Here is a 19,712-nt window from a genome sequence, read left to right on the forward strand (position 1 = left end):
GCAGCAGCCACTACACTAGAGACTTCTTATCTCTACAAATTTTCAGACCAATTAGGGACTGTGATCCTGTCTCCATCCACCTTATATTCCTGTCTCTACCTCCCAAATCCTGGGATTAAAGGCATGTGCCATCATTGCCCGGCTCTGTTTCAATCTTGTATAGCCCAGGGTGGCTTTGAACTCCTGATCTTGCTTTTTCCTCCCATGTGCTGGGACTAAAGATGTGTGCCACCACTGCCTAGCCTCTATGGTCAACTAGTGGCTAGCTCTGTACTCTGATCTCCAGGCAAGCTTTATTTGCCAGAACACAAACAAAATATCATACAACACACCGTTCCATAAAATAGATAGGGAATTAACACTGCAAAACTCATATCAAAGCCAGTTCTGCCCTGATACTAAAAACAAACAAAAAGGAAAACCAGGGGGCTGGGATGTAACCCAGTTGGTAGATTGCTTGCTTTGCATGTACGATATGAGGTCCTGGTGTCCACTAACACTGTGTAAGGAGGTGGACACAGGAAACTGAGAAGTTCAAGGCCACCGTTCTCAGTTATACAATAGCTCTGAGGTCAGCCTGGGCTACATGAAAATCTTAAAGAGGGAGAGAAAAAGAAAGGAAGGAAGGAGGGGTGGGAAAGAGGGAGGGAGGGAGGGAGGGAGGGAGGGAGGAGGAAGGAAGGAAGGAAGGAAGGAAGGAAGGAAGGAAGGAAGGAAGGAAGGAAGGAAGGGAAAGAGGGAGGGAGGGAGGGAGGAAGGAAGGAAGGAAGGAAGGAAGGAAGGAAGGAAGGAAGGAAGGAAGGAAGGAAGGAAGGAAGGAAGGAAACTATAGACCAATTTCTCTCATGAACATAGTTGCAAAAATACTCAGTCAAATGCTTGCAAGCTAAATTCAAGACACATTATAAAGATCGTGCCCTGTAACTAAATTGGCTTTGTTTCAGGGATTCAAGAGTGGTTCATTACACACAATTCAATAAATGCCATAGAGCACACATACTTCAAACTTAACATACACAAACCAATAGACAATCTACATGAATAATAAACTTGTTAAGAAAGAATTTAGGGGGAAATCCAATATACAATCACTTCCAAAATAAAAAAACGTGCCTAGGAATAAAAATAACCAAGGAAATGAAAGACTTCCATAATAAAACCTTTAAAACATATGAAAAGAAATTGAAAAAGAGCAGGATGGAGGAAGTGACCAGGTAGACAGGAAGGGAACAAGGCAGGGCAGTGCAGATGACCAAGTATGAGTACATATTCATGTACATTCAAATGCCAAATGAAAGCCATGACTCTGTATGCTACCTTCCAAACGAGGAAGACATTAGAAGATGCAAATACCTCCCATGCTCATTAATGTTAATATTATAAAAGCTACTGTTACTCAAAGCAATCTACTAAGGCACTGTAATCAATATTAAAATTCTTGATTCTTCACAGAACTAGAAAAAAATTAATTTGTTCCCTGTACAAAATTCAATTCAAAATGGATCAAAGACCCTAATGTAAGATCTTGAACCCTAAAACTGCCAGAGGAAACATAAGGAAAACACTTCAAGACACAGGCATGGGAAAGGACTTCCTGAAAAGGATGCTAATAGCACAGAAAATAATATCAAGAATCGACAAGTAGGGCTGTATGAAATTTTAAAGCTCCTGCACCTCAAAGAAGATAATCAGCCAAGGTAAGAGACAGCCTACTAATCATAAAAAAAAGTCTTCATCCATTCAATACATAGGTTAATAAATAGAACACAGAGTTCTCAAAAGAATAAATAGTAATGGCCAATAATGGTTTGAAAACCTATTCGACATCCTTAACCATCAAAGAAATGCTAATTAAATATCCTTTGGGACTTCATCATATTCCAGTCAAAATGACTAACATCAAGAAAACAAATAACAAAATAATGCTGACAACGTGTGGGGATGGAGGAACCCTCATTCCTTGCTGTTGAGAATGCAAACTTGTGCAGCCACTTCGGAAATCAGTGTGGAGGTTCCCCCCAAAACATTAAAAATAGAACTATCACACAGCAGCTGTATAAATGCCTAAAGGCATCTGAGCCTGTCATCAACACATCTCATATCAACTTTACTGCCGCGCTGTAATAGCTAAAATATGGAGCCAGCCTAAATGACCATTATCAGAAGAATGAATAGAGAATAAGTGACAGATACTCTTAATATATACACATATATGTATACATATACATATTAGAGTTTTATTCAGCCATAAGAAAAATAAAATTATCTCATTTGCTGGAAAACAGAATTGGAGATGAGTTATGCTAAGAGAACTTATGCTAAGTCAAATAAACTAGATTCAGAAAGATAGATAGTGTTAGTTTTCTTTCATATCATGACTTAGATTTAGATACAAATATCCTTTATGGAGAAATACATACATGGATACAAATGGGGACAGGGAGAGAAGAGGTTCAAAGGGAGGGAAGAAGAAACCAGAGAGCACAACACTGTGGGGTTAAAACAACAAAAACCATAATTTCTCTCATATACAGAATTTAGATGCATAGATGGATGGATAGATAGACACATACATACATACATACATACATTTGTATGTATAGATACATACACAATTGCATATATGTGATGTGAAATCACGGGGGAACCACTTGGGGCAAGTCAGCAATGATGGGCAGCAGAGGGTAGATGAAGATGGTAGGGACGATAAAGATACATGTGTGAAAACATCATGGTGAAACCCATTATTTTTCATACAAGGAGCACTGACTGCTCTTTCAGAGGACCCAGATTCCATTCCCATCTCACAACCATCTACAATTCCACTCCCAGGAGATCCAATGCCTCTTCCAACCTCTGCAGGCACCAGGCTTGCAAGTAGTACACAGTCATACACGCAGGCAATACACCCATACATGTAAAATAAAAATGTAGCCAGGCACGGTGGTACACACCTTTAGTCTCAGCACTTGAAAAGCAGACAGGCAGATCTCTGTCAGTTCAAGGCCATCCTGGTCTATATAGCAACCAGCCAGGATGAGACCTTGTCTCTTCTCTCTCTCTCTCTCTCTCTCTCTCTCTCTCTCTCTCTCTCTCTCTCTCTCTCTCTCTCTCTCTCTCTCTCTGTGTGTGTGTGTGTGTGTGTGTGTATGTGTGTGTCTGTCTGTCTCTCTCTCACACACACACACACATTTAATGTAAACACTTAAAAACATCCAAAATAAAACAGAAAACCAAAGTGCTCCTTAGTCTTACAACTGTCACAACGCTTGAGAAGAGCAACAGGAAAGTCCCTGGATTTGGAGAGGTAGAGCTGTTTTGAATTTGTATCTGTCTCCCAATTAGCTGAGACAACAGGTGACCACCATGTCCATGGGTCCAGAAAAAAAAAAAAAAACCTATTGTATCTTTAAGGTTAGATGAGTTTACAGGTACATGCATGTTTCCAAGTTAATTTCCTCACCTTTTCTACAAGATGGAACTGTAATTTTCAAGAAACTCTCAGGACGATTGTCTAATACTTCGGATCCTACCAGACAATATGCTTCTGGGGACCAGTTCAAGTAGATGCCCTGTCGCCAATACATTCTGTTCGGGCGAAGTGCTCTCTCTGAAAGTTTAATGCAAAAAGATTCATATGCATCCATTAGTTATTAACTACTTCATTACCTAAATGGGAAAAAAATTGCCAGTAATACCTTAAGTAACAGTAATACATATTTGTTTTGAAATGAGCTTTGATTGATTTAATTATGAGTCCTCCAAATGAATATTAAATTTTCTTTAATATTTCAATCACACAAGTTAATGCTTTGTATACTATTTAATACGCAATGCAAGCTCATGATAAGGAGTGTAAGACGAATCTTAAAAGATCTTATTAATAAAAAAAAAAACCTGGAGCCATATATTGGAATGAATGCTGAAAGATCAGAGAAACAGAACAAGCCCCAGCCAACCTCACCTCGCCAACTCCTCAGTCAATTCTGTTTCCACGAGTCCTCAGACTGAAAGCCTCTGAGTCTTCACCCCCGAGGGTCTCAGTTGAACTGTTTAAAAAACCTCTAGTTCCTGGTCTTCATGCCTTATATACCTTTCTGCTTCCTGTCATCACTTTCTGGGATTAAAGATGTATGTCTTTCCCAAGCAAAGACATGAGATCTCAAGTGCTGAAACTGAAGGTGTATACCACCACACCTGCTTCAGTTCTCAGTGTGACCTTGAACTCACAGAGATCCAGATGGATCTCTGCCTCCCAAGTAATAGGATTAAAAGGTATGTCTGCCACAACTGTCTGGCCTCTATTTCTAATCTAGTGACTGTTCTGTTCTCTGACCCCAGGTAAGTTTATTGGGGTGTACAATATATGGGGGTATACAATATATCACCACAAAGGAGTTTGACATGGTTAATATACAAATAATCACAAGTAAGTTTTCATAATTTTTGTAAAAATCAATTATATTAATACCATTCTTGAACTTTTAAATGTATTTTAACTACTTGTACTCATTAGTACCAAGAAACATAAAGTTTTTTTTTTCAGAAACCAGTAACATTTGCAGATATCTTTTGCCCAAAATCCACTGATAGTTTCCTGTAGTGTTACAATGCCTCTGACTCTAGAAAGAAAGCTTACTACATAAACACAGTTTTGCCCTTTCTCCAAGTCCCTGGGAGATGAACAGCAGAAGACTGGGATCAGAGCCTCTCTCAGAAAGCCAAGACCTGTTATGCTTGCTGAGGAAAAGCCCTCTTTACATGTCTGTGGTGTGTGTGTGTGTGTGTGTGTGTGTGTGTGTGTGTGTACATGTGGGTATGTATGTGAGTGTTATGTGTGTATGTGTGTGAGGGTTTATGTGTGTATGTGTATGTGTGTGAGTGTGTATATGTGTACACTTAAATCAATGGCTCCCACTAAACCCCATCTTTTAAAGCTATATGATTCCTGTTTGTTAAGTCTTGTGAAGTACAATACTCAAAGTTGATGGAAATGCATTTATATAAGAACTAAGGCATTTTCCTCCCAGTAAATTGTATAAGCTGGTGCGTCGTCATGTGTTGAACACTCTTTTAACTCTGGGAAACACCATGTTACTTTCAACATTTCTTTCTACTTTGTCTAAATAGTAAGGATTGTTAAATACATACCTCTTCCAGAAAGCATGAAAGGTGAGATTTCAAGTAATCGATTAATCAGTCTTGACCAAAATCCCATTGGAAAGTATGGCATTTCATATAACCGAATGATGATCTCAGAGTTCTCACAGTGGGGAAGCTCTATCACAGGCCTGTGGTCAGATAAGCTGTAGAAGGTAGAGGCTATCAGAAACCCAGCATGGCACCTTGAGCCTGTTAGTCTGAGCATGGCAACCTGAGCCTGGTGGCCTGAGCATGGCAACCTGAGCCTGGTGGCCCCAATTTTTCACTGCTTTAAACCCAGGGAAATAACTATTCCACACTTTTTTTAATAATATTCTCTTGTCACATGCTCTTCCACATCAGGAATTTGGAGGTCACTTAATTCAAATGCATGTTCAGATGAAGTAGATGTACAAAAAACTTTCAACAATCCTATGTACACTAATAAATTAATACAATTAGTATAAAAGCAGGTATTACATGAAATGTGAAAAAAATGCATGTCCTAGAAACAAGTACATATCAATATTTAGAATTGGTTACATCCATTAATCTATATAATTTGCACTCTTAACACTTTAGTGCATTTCCATTGACAATATAACAAAGCAATATTTCCATTTCCAATGTCATTTCCATTGACAATAATTCCAAAGCAATATAAGAAGCTTCTGAAACAGGGTTAGAATATGGTTCTTCACCATGACGCCTATTCTTTTCAACTCTGTTGGAAACACACTGTCTCTCTTAAGCTTCCCTAACTTAACTGTTTCATTGCCAAGTGAAGATAGCTGCGCATGTGCACACAGCTTCACTATTAACCTCCCTTAAGTAATTTGAGTGCTCTTAAGCCAAATAGAAATTATATGCATAAAATAATTTATTTTCTTAAGATGTTAATCAACTTCACTCTTTTTCAAAATATGCTATGTATTGCCAGAAAGTTTACCCCCCCCCCAAAAAAAAATACATCTACTACAGAAAAAAATTACTTTGTCAATGAAAATACTATAATATGGTCAATTTCTGTTGAATTTTTAAGGTCTGTCTTACCTGCTTGGAACCAGCAGATATTCTTCTCCCAATGGCAAGGCAATCTGGAATTTTTCTAATAGTTTAAAGTACTGTGTCATGTAGTTCTTTGGGAATCGCTTTTTCTTTGAAAGAAATTTTTCTACATCTCTCCGTGAAATGATGCCCTTCGGGTGCTTCAGACAGCCTTCCACTTTCACTGTCAAAATCTGAAAGATTCCAACTCATAATTACTAGCATTCATTTTCTGAAATGTTTCCAACTTAAACCATTGCTTGTCCTTTCACTCATTGCAAGTAAGGAGAGAAGTTGGAATAAGGCAAGATCGAAGATCGAAGGCAGAAGTGCAGCCAAATAGCATGGCCCAGCGGGATGTCCAATTTGGAAAAGTAAGGGAGGAGGATTCAGTTCTTCAGAATTTTCTTGGTCCCAATCCCCAGCATTCATTCTGCAGTCTCATCACTGACATATTCCTTTACATTCCAAGAAATTATCTTCTAGATATTAATCCAGCAGGTTGGCTGTATACATTGACATTTCCATGTTAGGAGGCAGCATCCACCAATGGAAAAGAAGTAGTGTGACCACACCCTGTTACAGGATTCTACTGGTCAAGTGTGAGTCTTGGATATCTCCAAGACTGGATATTTACTTGGATATCTCCAAGTAAATCTGGATAGAGGCAGGGGAATCTACCTTTCAACATGCCGCCTCAGTGATTCCAATATATTTGGGGCATTAGATAGTATCATTCCAGTTAAGAATATGAATGTGGATCTGAAGAACCTAAGTCCAAATGGAGGCTCTGTTACTGTCTGTGGGACCTTGGGAAGGTATCTGGCTTTTTGGGTGTGTGTGTTTTTGTTTGTGTTTTGTTTTTGTTTTTGTTTTGTTTTAAGATGGTTTCCTTCTCTGAAATGAGATAATAAAGATGGCTCCATCTTACGTTGATAGAGGAATGAACATATTGTATGTAAAGCTTAAGAAGTGTGTATGATAATTTTAAGCTTTTTATTACTTTTAATAAAAAGTAAGCCCCTGTGTGGACCATAGTTACATATTCAATGAACTTCAGATAGGTTTCTTTTTAAAAGATATTTGAGACTGATTTTCTCCACACCTCTGTGATGTATAAAGGGTTCCTAAGCAGATGCAAACATTGTCTTTGTTATCTGTTCACTGAGGTATTAGACAGTAAAACTCTCAGGCTTACGGACTTATTTTTGTCACCTCTGTCTTTCTATTTCATATGTGTGATATTTACTAAACCAAGGAAGTTACCACCCATTTAACCAGCTGGTATGTCATGACTATGTCCAATGCGCTTGTGTGTAGGAAAGTGTGTTGATTATGCCTTCTCCTGCCCTTTGTCCTTCATGGTAGTTCCAGACAATTCTTCTAACACAAGGAACGGTCACTGACTACCCCTGAGTTGCTGAGACCTTCTGACAATGTGCTGTGCCCAGGCATATGCCACCCTTCTTAAAGCAGGCTGCACCCTCTGGTGTCTCACATGCGTATGCGTTGGTTATTTTTTTCTCCTTTTCATGTCAGCTTTGTAAGGGGACAGACTGTGCTCTAACCTCAAAAGTAGGACATCTGAAACATGGAAGACACTGAATAAATTTTGTTCAGTTTGTATAATTTGAAAAAACTGATTTGGAGCATTTAGTATAGCTCAACTACTTATGTGGAAATCCTAACTATCTTTTTCTGAACTGGTACCTTCGGCCCCTCTGTCCACCAACATTTGGGCTAACGAAGTTCCATTTTCGAAACCTGTACTCCACTAACCTGAAAAACCTAAAAGAAATGGATGAGTTTCTAGATTCAGCCAAACCATCAAATTTAAACCAAGAAGAGTTCAGCTACCTCAACAGACCCATAACAAATGAGGAGGCTGAAATAGCAATAAAAGAGCCCTCCAGCTTTTAAAAAAAAAAGGTCTAGGACTAGATGTATTCACAGCAGAATTCTATCACATGTTCAAAGATCTACAGACAATCCTTAAATGATTTTTTTAAGGAGAGAAAAGAGAAGAAAAAAAGATTCCTTCTAAATCCTTTCTACAAAGTCAGTATCACTCTACTACCAAAATAAAGGCATGGCAAAGAACGAAAACTACAGACCAATAGCCTGATTAACATAGACTTAAAATGCTTTAAAAAAAAAAAAAAAAAAAAAAAAAAAAAAAAAAAAAAACTTACTTGGAAGCCATAAGAAATTGTTGGTCAGTGTTCTCTAAGAGACTCACAGACTTGACAGACCATTGCTATTACCCGTGGTGGCCCCATCAAGGTAGAAGAAGAGGTAGAACATGTTTTTATTGCTGAAAACATCATGTACTTCAGAGGCAGGGCCTAGAGACCTCTGAGCTTGAGCTGACTTGAATGCCTCCTCTCTGAGAACTAGCTCTCATGGTACCAGAAGATGCCATTCAAGCTTCCAAAGGAGGGAAGCAGTCAACAGTCCTACACAGTTATGATGCCTAGGAACCACAACAATGACCAATATGGAACAATAACCAGAGGGGTGCATTAGCACCACACACACCTTAACAGTAGGCAAGAGCTCTGTAGCTGGTATCTTCACCAAGAGGGACACTGTGCCTGGTACTGAAAACTTAGCCAACTGCTCGGGTCCAGCGAACTCCTATGTATTGAAGGAGATACTACAACCACCCTTTTACTAAACCAGCATAATCCCTAACTACACTCTAAACATTTGTCCTTATACCCACGAGTAAGTACAGTCCTCAGCGCTCATCTTTGCAACAGATGGAAACCATTACCAAAAACCACAACCAATCCAAATGCAAAGTTGTGAAAGCCAGTCTCCATGGATACATCTAAGGAGCAACTCCCAAACCTATGTCTCAGGGAACATCATAGGAGATGGGATGGGAAGACTGTAGGAGCCAAAGGAGCTGGGCGTTTCCTGTGAGACTGTCTCCTAGGAATGTCAGAAGCTGTATCTGTAAAGTCTCACCAACATGACTCCCCAGACATTACTGAACAAGGATGAAGCCAATAAACAAGCTGACGTGGATGGAGCGAAGCCCAGGAGACCTCAACCCTACACAGAGAACTACAGGCAACTAAGGAATGCTGAGAGTGTGAGACTCAGTCTTCCCCAGGGAAGAGCACATTAATTAGCTATCCAATACCAAAAGGTCAGACTTGAAAAGATACATACAAGTAACAACAATGTACAGACGGAGCAAGGTGTATTTAGAAATATATATATGTAGACACAGATATATATGGGCATGCAACAATAATTCATAATAAAATAGAGGCCATGAATGTGCAAGAGCTCAAGGAGGTGTATAAGGAAGGGTTTGGAGGGACCAAAGGAAATGGGGAAATTATGTAATTATATCATAATTTCAAAAGTAAAAGAAGTAATTAGAAAAAAGAAACACGTAGAATTTTCAATTTCCAAGTTTGGGAGTGACCCTTCATACAGTGATAAAATCTGAAATATTATTAGTTTTATCACCTTTGAAGAGTCTACATATCTACCAACTCATATGCTTAAATTACAGACTTTTTCAAGCAAGAAGTCTGCATTTCCCTATGTATTTCACCCAGAATAATTCACCATGCTAGCTTGTTAAAGAGCCACTTAGTTAGTCCAATAGGTCTCTTTTGTATCTCTTTATCGCATAGTTAAATGAGTTTTGCAAACATATCCCTACCTTGGCTGAACATTGTTTAATAACTTCCATGGCATACCAGCTCAGAGCACAAATGTGGGTTCATTAGACTTTGTCCACCAGGAAATGAAATCATACCTGTCCTGTCCTGGTGACGCATGGAGGTGAATACCCTTATTTATTTTTGCTGATTGGTATCGTACAAACTTGCTCTTATTTTAACTTGGTTATTTATAGCCACATTCCCTTTATTTCAATGTATCATTACAAACAAAAGTGAACACCTTTGTTGCTTCTGCTAAGAAGAAATTTAAATGATCATTTGACTGACCTTTTAAATCTTTCATAGTATCTTTGAATTGTTTGAATTCTTGATTTCATTTTCACTTCAAAGTCATGCATAATGACTCACACCTGTAATTCCAGCACTTGGAAGACTAAAACGTGACTATTGCTGTGGATTCAAATCCAGGCTGGGCTAGGCCAACCTGAGCTGTATAGTCTCTAGGCTAGTCTGCACTACAGAGTGAGACTCTATCTCCCTGACCCCAAATTCACTTACATTAGCATCATAACACCATACCTAGGATAAGAAGAAGAATGTCCAAGAGGTTTCAAGTTAGTTACTTCATAGAATCTCCAGGAACCTTGTTATGATCACAGTAGGAACCTACTTTGGTTTGGTTTGGGTTTGGATTTGAGTTGGGAGATTTGTGTTTGCTGGGTTTTGTTTTGTTTTGTTCCCCTAGGAGGTGTTTTGTTGTTTGCTTTTATTTTTGTTTGTGCTCTATAAAAAGGAAAACTGATGCAGACACCTTCCTTACGCTACTCTGTAAGACATGCCCATTTCTAATACCATTATCCACAGATACAAGTTAAGTCACATAGAAACTTATCACTGTGGGTGCAGCTTTCTCCTGCTCTTGTTTATATGGAGCTTCTGTCTGCCGTGGTGCTGCACTTACGCAGCAAAACCAACAGGGTGCAGCATGCTTCTGAATAATGCATTCACCCACACATATTTTTATTTGACTCCATATTTGGCACACTCCCCAAAATTACCTTTGTACTTCTATATTGTCTTCAAAGTTATTTTTAAATTTCCAAAATTAGAACACTTTAAATTATCAGACAGGTCAAATCAGTACTAGATATAAAGCTATAATTTCCTTTCATTTACATTAAATTGGAATGCAACACACACAAAAAAAATGTAATTGTCCTTATTTAACTGAAGACACAATGGCTAAAAACAGGAAAAACAAGAGGAAATGTCCTATGGGGAATAGATTCCAACTCAGGTAATGCTGACTCCATATAAAGTGCCCCTAAGCACAGGACACCGCTGACTCCATCACCATGCCCTACATAGTAAATTCATGCCATCTGTGGCATTTGGGCAGAAATGTGGCAACCAATTTGAAAATATCTACTATTAGAACAGACACACTGCAATTAAATGCCAATTACACTGTTGTTGAAATGTTCTCTTCAGTGCCAGGGGATAGGATTTAGCCTCAACTGAAATTCCCTCTTCAAAATAACTCCCCTTCTATCTTTAAATAGATTTAAACAGTACTATTCAGGATTGCTTGAAGAAATTTAATTAGCATTACAGTCTAATGGAGAAAGATTTCCAATATGAAAATGGATAATCATGTTAGAGACTCGGAAGCCACATGTAAAGCTGTAAATTATTTTCATAAATAAAATAATTACCAATGAATGTGAGAGCTAGAGGCTTCACCCTGAATTCTTCTCAGCCATGAATAAGTGAAACACAGTGGTCCTTAGCTATTGTGGGCCTGTACCCCTCAGCACTATTTAGAAATGTCCAGACAAACTTTCCTTGTCAAGGCTGATACAACTGTAACCTAGAAAGCAGGGATCAAAATGATGCTATCAACGCCACAAAAAAGTCACACTCCAGTCCAGTGCAATGAAGAATGGTGTCAACCGTGCTGGGAAAGCCTGAGCTGGTGTGCTCTCTCAAGTAATTTCATATGGAAAATCTACATGTGGCTTTTGTGATTGCTCTATACAAACTCATGGGTAGTGTACTATTATTAGGAGGAAAAAATAATTTTCTATGTGAAAAATGAATAGACAAACGTAACTACCAATACAGTTTTCAAAAGTAGAAATATTTGGACCTCTGAAAAGTATCGTCCATAGCTGTGGTAGTTTGAATGTAATTTGGCCACCATGAGCTCATAAGGAGTGGCACTACTAGGGGGCGTGGCTTGTTGGAGTAGGTGTGGCCTTGTCGGAGGAAGTAGTCACTGTGGGGGCAGGCTTTGAGTTTTCCTGTGCTCAAGATACCGCCAGGTCTGAGTCTACTTTTGTTGCCTTCTGATGAAGATATAGCCAGCACCAAGTCTGCCTGCACACCGGCGTGCTCCACATCATGATGATAATGAACTGAACCTCTGAAACTGTAAGCTGCCACCTCAACTAAATGTTCTCCTTTCTAAGAGTTTCTGTGGTCATGGTTTCTCTTCACAGCAATAGAAACCCTAACTAAGACAATGGTCTTTAAATTTTTTCATTTTATGTTGAAAAAGGGACTGCATGTGTCCTCAGCTGGCTTGGAACTCTCTACACAGCTGAGGACGACCTTGAATGTCTGTGGATCCTCCTGCCTCCATCTTCCAAGCACTGACATTATAAGCACAAACCACCATGTTTGGCCTTCTTGCGTACTTTCTAGCTGGATTTCATAGCCCCACCAACCCAGGTTCCTCATATGTATTTACCCTAAAGATTTTCACAAAGCTTTTGCTCACTTAATGAAGTCAGCAACCAAACTTAGCACTGGTGTCTAGATATCTGCCCAGGAGTTGAAAATGAAGACAAGAACATGAACATTAAGATGCCTGCCCTTTCAAAGAAGCTCTTTTAGCAGTCTTCCCCATCAAATGGTCTATGGCTTTCTATATTTACAGTGGCCCCAGCCTTCTCAGATCCCAAAAACTAAAATGCTAAATGCTCTGGGTGCCCCCCTGCTCTGCTCTTCAATCACAACCTCCGTTCCCCCAAATATAAAACACCAACCTGTGCCATGACTTTACAAAGCCACTTGGGTTCCACAAAATACAGGTCACTTAGCTGCAGCGCGGGGTCTTGAAAATGCAGAAGGACGCCTGCAGTGAAAATCATCAAACTGTGAAAAGTGGGATACAGAATAATACAAAGCCCCAGAGACTCCGGTGTAGCCAGTTACATTGAGGGTCTCACAGAGGAGGACCCTGGAAACCCCGCCCATGCTACTCCTGGGCTCTAAAGCCCCAAAGGGGTAAAGAAAGTTACTTTTGAACTATACAACTTGTTCATATATTGGAATCCCAGCATGCTCTGGAAAGTGTCTGTTGATAAATGCAAATTTGCAATATTCTCGTGAACCTTCTCCATCAGTGGTTTTCAAACTTCCTAGTTCTTCAACCCTTTAACATAGTTCCTTGGGTTGTGGTGACCCCCAACCATAAAATTATTCTGTTGCTACTTCATAACTGTAATTTTGCTACTGCTATGAATCATCATGTAAATACCTGAAAGGCAGGATATCTGATAGGTGACACACACACACACCCAAAGAGGTCACAACCCACAGGTCTAGAGCTGCTATTTTACATGCATAGGGCAAAGATATGTTTTAATTTCCATATGGAAAAGAAACAACACATATCTCAGCATATCTGATTTAAGAAATAAGAAAGGAATCCATGAAGCTATTTTCCATACAACAGAATACGAGGATCAAAACAGATTCCTGGCCATTTCCTCTGGGACTACAAATCAACTGACATGATCTGCAAGCTAGCAATGAAGGGGCCAGCATGGCTTGGGGCTGTAGTGGGCTGAGACTTTAACTGTGATATCATATCACACAACCCTCTACTGTCTAAGGTGACCCAGTGACCCACTGCAGTAAAACTGCTATATAAAAACAATGCTCACACAAAAATGTGATACTATGAAAGGACATGGTGACATTGAGGGTCCATTGTCTCATAACAGCAAAACTGTGTCCCTGGACCCACATGTCTTCACTCCTGCTCAGGGAGTCTTTCATACTTTGTCCTTAGACAATTTCCAAATATGCTCTCCTAGGACATGGTATGTGATTGAAGGTTCATACATATGGTGGCCTTACAAAAGATAAAATCCACCAGTGACCTGTTTAAGAATTTTATTGGCATTCTCTTAAACTTTGAATAGAGGTTATATACAAGATTCAGAGATCTCTTCAAATTATCCCGACCTAGCACCAAAAAGCAGAATCCAGAACCAACCAACCAACCAACCTGACTCGTTTAGGAAATGAACAGCGTGTGGGAGCTCGTTCTCATCCAGCTGCAGCTGGTGTTCTTTCACGAGTTGTAATAAACGCTTCCGGTTAATTACAGGAAACTCAACTGGCACGGCCTTGCGCTCTGACAAAATGATTTTCTCCAGTTCCACGTAGCAGTCTGGAATGAGCTGCCCAACCACAGGCTGATCTCGGATCTATGAAATTACAAATGACAAGGTGTAGAAATCCGTTTAAACCACAGATGTGTTGTATGGTAAATTCAGCCACAACCATTTTTACTTGATGGATGTGTTTATAATAAAATTGAAACAAGATGTAAAGCCTATCTAAATGATAATGAATAGAAGATGAAATTAAAGTAAGTAAATTATGAACATGGAGTCAATTTGAGGGGGAAAAGCTGCAAATAAAATAGCATGGAAACAGTTATCTAGTAATACAGAAAATCCATTTCAAAAACAAAGGCAAATAACTAACCAAGAGAGAGTGATTTCGTTTCCAAATGCACTGAGGTTATGTGCAGTACATTGGTGGGGTAAGACATTAGTCTGTTTTGAGAGCTTTGGGATATTTCTTTATGAGATGAAAATACACCCATAAGTATTGAACTATTGGACCATAGATATCAAGAGTTAGATCTGGAGACATGAAATCTCCTCCCCAAGTTATATTCTCTGATGGAACCTTAAACTCTGGAAAGTAAGATTTATCTAAACAGCAATCAATGATCCCGACCTGAAAGCAAGCTCATTGTCCACAACATGGACTGAGAGAGAGTGAGATTTTCAAATGAGGGTCTTGAGATAATGGTTTCAATAACAGATATCTTTTCTGGGCTTTCTTTTTACCCTTCAAAAGTCTAATTTTAAAGAGAAATACAACTCTAAAAATAGCAACCAAATGTGTCTGAGAACCACTAGGGGGCAACCTCTCCTCATGTCTGGATCCATATGATGCCTACACTAGTTCTACCCATCAGAATTTCTAACTTATTCTTAGGCTCAAGAAACTGGGTCTTTCCAACACACATAAAAACAAAACTGTGGCTAACTCCCCTCTGCTTGCGCGCACCGCTTTGTTTCCAGAACTGAGAACTACTACTTCCATATTTTCCTGCAGTCATTCAAAAATAGATAGCCACTGCCCCAGAAGACAATGTATAATCCTACTAACATATCTCTTCATTATTCACAAATTAAGACAACATAAAACTTCAATTTCAAGGTTATGGTTTTAAGCCAAGGAAGGAAACAGATCTACGGAGACAAGTGAATGTCTCACAGGAAACAAATCAAAAAAGGGGAAGAGTGCTGAAGGGTGGATCCCGGGCAGCAGGAGGATGCAAATGGGCTGGAGCCTGTTAAAAGGGATATGGTCCCCATTGAGTGAGGTTTTGTCCCATATTTCCTTCACTGCTCACCTTGATAATGGGATCAGTACCAAGCTGAGGTAGGGAAGGAAAACAAAAACTCTTCTAAAGAGACAGGTAGGTGTTTATAAGTACAAGGAAAGGTTTGGAAAGAGTCAAGACAAAAAGAAGATAAATGGGGCATAGCATGGAGTGCTCTCTAATCAATTCAAAGCTGTTCCTTGAAGATGGGTTGCAAGCCTCAGAGAGGATGGTATCCCAGCAAGGCAGGCTCTCCTACCCAGTCATCTGAAAGAAACAGTGAGGCCAGCCAGGGTGCCAGAATGAGGTAGCCATTAGCAATATGAATTTCTATTTAGTAATACTGTCATTTAGGGAAGCATCTTTTGGTTCTTTGTATAAAGATTCATTTATAAGTACAAGAAGGAATCTGGTCTCACTGATTGACAGTAATAACTTGCAGCTGTCTCCAAGTAGTATTAACCTAGTCACCTCCCCACAGTAGCATCAGCCAGGACTACTGCCCCATCTACCTCACTTACAGGCTTGCTTCAGCTAAATTCAGGCTTTTTACAAAACAAACTCATCTTCTAAAAATGGTCCTTTAAATACCTGATCTGTGCTTAAGCAACAATGGAAAAAGGAAAAACTAATAAAATATCCCGAGGAACAAGGACATTCTTTAGGTGCAATTAAAGCCACAGAAGTAAACTAACTGGATTAACTCAGATTAATCCAGTGAGTGAATTTTGCATATTTGTGTTTTAAAGAAGCCATACTATCCCTAATCTTATCAGTCATGCAGGAGAGTTGGGGGGAGGGGGAAGAAACACAGAAAGCTTCTAATACATGACGCCATTTTTATACAAACACCACCCAAATCAGGAAGACTTTTAGTAACTATCAAATGCATGTTAAAGAGTTTCTCTCTCTGGGTGCCACAGAGACAAACCCAGCCATAGATGGCCCATCTGTTTTCTGAAAGGAGCAGAACCTGTGAGTGTGGCAGAGCTGAGCTGACAGGCCACAGTGGAGCTGTACAAGGCTTATCATTTAGCATTCCAAGCTGGAGGAGCAGTTTTGAGAATGCAGTGTGGCCCTGTAAGAAATTACTCCGGGATACCCAGACTGCACCAAGTTCTGGTTACATTCTGGGATCTCCACAGAGTCAACACAGAGAGATGCAGCATTGTGTTTTCCACACTGAAGTACCTGGAGCGTTTGCCAAAAATGTCAACCTTATTCCCTTCCTGTGAGTACTGGAAACTTGTATATTCTTCCTGATGACCCATTTACTCATGCTTTCTAAGGAGGAGGCTTACCAAAGAGAGTATAGGAATTTAAAACACAAATCTTAAGATGGAACCTAGCTCTCTGAATTAGGTCATTATTTAAAGATTGCTAGTGGTCTTGACAACTCACAACATTAAGAGATAGAGATCAGAATTTTAAAAATTTGAAACCACCAGAAAAAGAATTCTGAAGGAACCACGCAGATGATAAAGAAGCAAGTAAAATTGGGACTCCCAAAGGAAGCTGCTAGAAGAACAGATGCTGTAGAGGACCAGAGGACCAGGCCCCACTTTCACATTTAGCCTCTGGATGGAAGCCCTGGAGAGGAAGCTGAGAGAGCAGGCCTCTGGATGATTTTCTCAGTATCCTGGCAAGAGTCTCCTAGCTCTTCTTGGGGTCCTCTAGTTATTTTCATTTCCACTTCTATGAATTATAAATGAAGTACGGTATAAATAAATCATTTAAAAGTGCAATTGTTTTCATAGTTCTGAGCTATGAAAAAAACCTACAATTTCCAGATAATTGCTCTCTCCTCAAGGTTTCTGACATTTCTAAGCAGCAGTATGAAGAGAAAAAGCAAGGAGTATTTTATCTAGCAGCCTGCAGGGGGCGCACACCCTCCCACTTCGACCATCTAGCAGCCTGCAGGGAGCGCACACCCTCCTACCTTGAAATTAAGACTCTCATTTATGATGGTTTTCCGAAGCTTTGCAAGTGCATCTGACTCCTCGGTGGCATTCACGAAGTGGTAGTCCCGGATGGTGGGGAATCCTCGCTTATTTAGGAGTTCCTTAGTGATTTTGCTTATGCAGGCTTTGCGCTGCTTCTCATCAGAAACATCCAAATGCGTGCCCACCAGAATCACCGGGGAAGAAGAGGCACGAGCCTGAGGGTACAATGATAAGATACGTCCCATTTATGTAAAAAAAAAAAAAAAAAAAAAAACCTTCCTGGGTACATTTCTGCTGAAATCTATGCCTGAAACTCAGTGCCGAAATGATAACAGACTCAAGGACTTCTGAACCAGACAATAGCAACTGTCTTTTCTTACTGGTAGCGTGTGCATATTCCTCTAAAGGACATGTCTTGAAATTCAATCCTGTGACAGAGCAGTTCCCATCTTGAGATGGGAACCTTAGGAGATGCTTAAGTCACAAGGGCCGAGCCCCAGAAACAGACTGACTCTGTCATCACAGAAAAGGAGACCCAGTAAAGGGTAAGTTATGTTCCCTCCCTTCCCTTTGCTATGGGGCATGTGCACTCTTGCCCACTTCATCAAGAAATAACACAAGAGGAATGGCCTTGCAGATGCCAGCCTCAAGGTCCTGGGTTTTCCTCCCTCCAGAACTGTGGGAGAGAAATCTCTGTAGTTTGCGCAACAGAGACATTTCCTTAAACCTAAAATAATGAGAGTCATAAAACAACTTTAAAGTTGTTATTATTACGTCTTTTTTTTTTTTTTTTGTCTAATTCTTACTGCTTTCCAGGTTCCTACATAACTGTGCTGGTATAGTTTTCCTTTTATTTTAATATTTGCTTAAAGCAGGTTGTGTGCCAGCTGTGCTTCTAAATAAAGGAAGTATTCAGTAAAGTCCAAGCTATGTCAGAGCAGCACAAAACCATGTCCATTTCCCTACTTTAGCTGTTAATTTTATACTATGAATTCGTGAATTCACTTTAAAGTCGGGTTGGAGAAAGATCAAAACCGTGGAAGTGAGCCTTACTGCCGCTATCACCAAGAAAAGAGATGCTTAAGAAAGATCCAAATTATCAGATACACCCATGAACTACTGCTGCGGGATGTTCTGTATGTTAAATGTGTTGCTGTGATTGGTTAATAAATAAAACACTGATTGGCCAGTGGCCAGGCAGGAAGTGCAGGTGGGACAAGGAGAGAGGAGGATTCTGGGAAGTGGAAGGCTGAGTCAGAGAGGCTGCCAGCCACCGCCATGAGAAGCAACATGTAAGATACCGGTAAGCCACAAGCCACGTGGCAAGGTATAGACTAATAGAAATGGGTTAATTTAAGATATGAGAACTAGATAACAAGAAGCCTGCCACGACCATAGAGTTTGTAAACAATATAAGTCTCTGTGTGTTTACTCAGTTGGGTCTAAGTGGCTGAGGGACTGGTGGGTGAGAGAGATTTGTCCTGAGTGTGGGCCAGGCAGGACTGGAGAAAACTCCAGCTACAAACTACCAAATTCTGTGCACAGATGTCCTGGTGAAAATTTCCTGAGACCTTACTCCCGGATGAGCTCCCTGAGTCAACAGACAGGGAGCACAGGAACTCTCACTGCAATCTCAATTCAAAAGGTCATATTTTTTTAAGAATAGCCATCAGTTATGCCAGGCGGTGGTGGCACACGCCTTTAATCCCAGCACTCGGGAGGCAGAGGCAGGCGGATCTCTGTGAGTTCGAGGCCAGCCTGGGCTACCAAGTGAGTTCCAGGAAGAGGCACAAAGCTACACAGAGAATACACAGAGAAACCCTGTCTCGGGAAAAAAAAAAAAAAAAAAAAAAAAAAAAAAAGCCATCAGCAAGGCAACAAGTAGACAGTAGAGAAATAGCAAGACAGAGACACTAAAGAAAGGAGTCAAACCATCTGGGGCCATTGGCAGGGCAGGATCTGTTGGCTTCATATTAAGAGGTCACTGAAAAATATATTAGCCATGCACAGAGTGTGTTTGGTACACTTCAAGTTGAGAATGGTGGTATGTCACTAAACAAAACAATATGATCAAAATCAGCTGTGTGTCTGTGCTTTCAGATTTTTACAGTGTAAAAGGACTTCAGAGACTGGTGACATGCAACAACATGGGACACCTCACTTCCATATCATTACTCAAAATCTGAGTGCTTCTAACTTAAAAAATGAAAGAAGAAAAAAGAAGAAAAAGAGAGG

At 39.9% G+C, this 19,712-nt stretch overlaps 1 protein-coding gene and 1 non-coding gene across 2 annotated transcripts in view; both read right to left on the reverse strand.

Annotated features, from left to right (window-relative positions):
• Positions 1 to 19,712, reverse strand: part of Lrrk2 (leucine rich repeat kinase 2) — a 144,625-nt gene that overhangs the window by 47,378 nt on the left and 77,535 nt on the right. Inside the window, exons 31-36 of the mRNA XM_028869259.2 lie at positions 17,474 to 17,692; positions 14,137 to 14,338; positions 12,887 to 12,975; positions 6,196 to 6,383; positions 5,152 to 5,306; positions 3,464 to 3,610 (exon numbers count right to left, since the gene is read on the reverse strand). Of these exons, the coding sequence (XP_028725092.2) occupies positions 3,464 to 3,610; positions 5,152 to 5,306; positions 6,196 to 6,383; positions 12,887 to 12,975; positions 14,137 to 14,338; positions 17,474 to 17,692 (1,000 nt within the window). The remainder of the gene's footprint in view (positions 1 to 3,463; positions 3,611 to 5,151; positions 5,307 to 6,195; positions 6,384 to 12,886; positions 12,976 to 14,136; positions 14,339 to 17,473; positions 17,693 to 19,712) is intronic.
• Positions 6,554 to 6,645, reverse strand: LOC114693090. The gene has a single exon (XR_003734506.1). It is a non-coding gene; the product is annotated as a small nucleolar RNA U83B (small nucleolar RNA).

Source organism: Peromyscus leucopus, chromosome 20 (genome assembly GCF_004664715.2).
Source record: "Peromyscus leucopus breed LL Stock chromosome 20, UCI_PerLeu_2.1, whole genome shotgun sequence".
Lineage (NCBI taxonomy): Eukaryota > Metazoa > Chordata > Mammalia > Rodentia > Cricetidae > Peromyscus > Peromyscus leucopus.